Source organism: Gopherus flavomarginatus, chromosome 12, assembly GCF_025201925.1.
Source record: "Gopherus flavomarginatus isolate rGopFla2 chromosome 12, rGopFla2.mat.asm, whole genome shotgun sequence".
Lineage (NCBI taxonomy): Eukaryota > Metazoa > Chordata > Testudines > Testudinidae > Gopherus > Gopherus flavomarginatus.
Genome location: NC_066628.1, coordinates 19,987,393 through 19,990,326, shown reverse-complemented (window position 1 = coordinate 19,990,326; position 2,934 = coordinate 19,987,393). Strand labels below are relative to the sequence as shown.

General features: G+C 43.7%; 1 protein-coding gene across 1 annotated transcript; it reads right to left on the bottom strand.

Annotated features, from left to right (window-relative positions):
* Nucleotides 1-1,069: 1,069 nt before the first annotated feature.
* LOC127032498 (olfactory receptor 6N1-like) lies at nucleotides 1,070-2,147 on the bottom strand. The gene is given in 2 exon segments (XM_050919808.1): nucleotides 1,070-1,814; nucleotides 1,817-2,147. Coding segments are annotated over 2 exon segments (954 nt in total). The 5' UTR covers nucleotides 2,061-2,147; the 3' UTR covers nucleotides 1,070-1,104.
* Nucleotides 2,148-2,934: the final 787 nt, after the last annotated feature.

Below are 2,934 nucleotides of genomic sequence, written 5' to 3'. Positions count from 1 at the left end.
TTTTTTACAGATATAAAAAAATTGATTAAAATTGTCTCCACTCTGCCTGGTGCTCAGTTAAAAACTCCACGATGGGAATGTGGTTATGGCTACTTCCCTCCCTGGTCCTTCCAGTTAGATAGACAACACTGTCCTGAGCGCCGACTGGATCCTCCATTTTGTGTTTAGGGGCATAAAAAATGATCTGCAGAAACAAATATGTTGTAACCCATTGTGTTTTGTTTGTATTTGACTGTCTGAATTTGATTACAAGTCTTTATTATCTAACATAGACATAGGAGCCGACCCTGTGGGTGCTCCAGCCCTGGAGCACCGATGTGGAAAAATTAGTGGGTGCTCTGCACCCACCAACAGCCAAGCTCCCCTCACACCCTGTCCCACCTTCTCTTCCCCTGAGCGCACTGCATCCCCACTCTTCACCCTACCTCGCAGCACTTCCCACCCAGTAGCCGCCAAACAGCTGTTTGGCAGCATTAGCACACTCCAGGAGGGAAGGGGAATGTGGTGTTCTCAGGGGAGGAGATGCGGAAGAGGAGGGGCCAGGACCAGGATTTCAGGAAAGAGTTGTAATAGGGGCAGGGAGGGGTTGGAGTGGGGATGGGGGAGGGGTGGGGCCTCATGAAAGGAGTGGAGTGAGGGTGGGGCTGGGGGTAGGTGGGGGTTGAGCACCCACGGTAAAGAGGGGAAGTCGGTGCCTATAAATATAGAGAAAAAATGAACAGGGGATATACACAGGGATTTACTTGGATAATTAGTGTTTTTTTGCCTTACACAATGTCAGCTGTGTGCATTTTCAGATGCTGTACAAGTTCATCCCATAGGGTGAACATTTAGCCAAGGCCATGCAGAAAAATACCATCATACTCAGTGTATCAGTGCTAAACATGAGAGAGTGACAAAGCAGTCCGCAACCGCCCTTTCCTATATGTTGGGTTACATGGACACAGCACAGAAACATAAACATTCTGTCTCAGTAACTCCATACATATCATCTCAATTTTTTTCATATTAGTACTGAGATTTCCAATGGGAGTTTTCAACTTAATATCAACGGGGGCTGATTGCCTAAATCACCCAGGCAGCTTGAAAACTTCAGGCTAAGTCTCAGCCTGTTTTTGTGAAAGCCACATATTTACTGACTGCTTTTCTCAAGACTTCTTTGACCTCTCTGTTTCTCAGGCTGTAGATGAGGGGATTTACCAGGGTAGTCATGACTGTGTAGGAAAGAGAGAGCACTTTGTTCAGGAGGTTTAATGTATTGTGTTTCGGAAGCGCATAGACAATCATTAAGGTTCCATAGTAAATTATCACCACGACGAGATGGGAGGAGCAGGTGGAAAAGGCCTTTTGTCTCCCAGAGGTGGAAGGGATACTCAGGATGCTGGCAATGATACACACATAGGATGTCAGGGTTAGTAGGAATGGAGGCAGGGTGAATACACAGGATAGTGTGAAATGGAACAATACTAAACAGTGTGTGTCACTGCAGGAGAGTTCCATGAATGGAATGACATCACAATAGAAATGGTCAATTTCATTCGGGCCACAGAATGTTAACTGTGATAGGAATAAGACAAAGATGGTACTAGCCAAACAACCATTTAACCATGACCCAGCAGCCAACTGGAGGCAAAACCTGTTATTCATAAGAGCTGAATAGTGCAGGGGTTTATATATCACTAAATACCGATCATAAGACATCGCTGCTAGGAGATAGCATTCTGTAGCCACCAGAGCACAAAGGAAATACAGTTGTGTGAAGCAGCCATTGAATGAGATGGTTTTGTCCCCAGTCAGGAGATTGGCCAGCATCTGGGCAGGTTGGTTGAGGTGTAGCAGGTCTCCAAGCAGGACAAGTTCCCCAGGAAGAAGTACATAGGGGTGTGAAGATGCTGATCAGCCACAACTAATGCAGTGATGAGAATGTTCCCAGCCACAGTTGCGATGTAGATCACTGGGAACATCAGGAAGAGAAGAATTTTCAGTTCAGAGAGATCCCTGAATCCTAGGAGGATAAATTCCATGACAGCTGTTTGATTTCTGCAGTCTCTATCTTCCATGGGATTAGTCTTATAACAATAAAACAAACTGGGCAATTGAATTGGAAAAACATAGTTAAAAGTTCATGATTTAATTCCATAAATATTCAGAAACTCCTCTTCCTCTCCTGGTTACAGGCTGAAATTTTAAGGCTAAATGTAGATTTCAGAGCTAAGTGCCAGGAGTGTCAGCCTGAGGACAAAACACTGGTGTCCAGGTAGATCTCCCTCTGCCGTGTCAGAACAATGACTAATATAACAGACCATTTCTCTGGTAACCGAGTACTGATATGACAGATCAGACCATTTCTTTATCTAGTGTCATATTCCTTCCAGTGACATACAGTAGATTAACAATGATGCTTAAATGCTGTATTTCACTTCTGGCAATGGCCAGAATCATGCCATGACTTAGGAGTCAAAATTAATAAATATATCAGCTAAAATGTTGGACTGAGATTTCCAACCCAGTTTAGTGTCCATAGGCACTGATCTCTGGTTACAATTAATGGAAATTAATATAACTATATATCCTGGTATATTCAGCATTTCAGTGCAGTGTAGGAGAAGGAATAATTTTCACCCCCTCACAAGACATCAGTTTATGCAATAAATTCAGAAATGGAGTAAATTCTCCCTTAGTTCCTGTGGTGGTGATGGTGATGTGGTCATTGACTGGCAATGCCTTTTCTGTTTTCTGACTTTAACTGTAGCTGTAATAAAATACATCTCTTTGGGGGTTGGATCTTACGATGGGACAGAATCAGGCTGATGTGCAACCCTAACTGGGGAGTGACCCTTTGCACTTCATAATATTTATGGAATGATAATTCACTTGGCAGTGGGGGTGGAAGATGTTGTCCCTGAACTCAGAATCTAGAAACAATCTGGCATG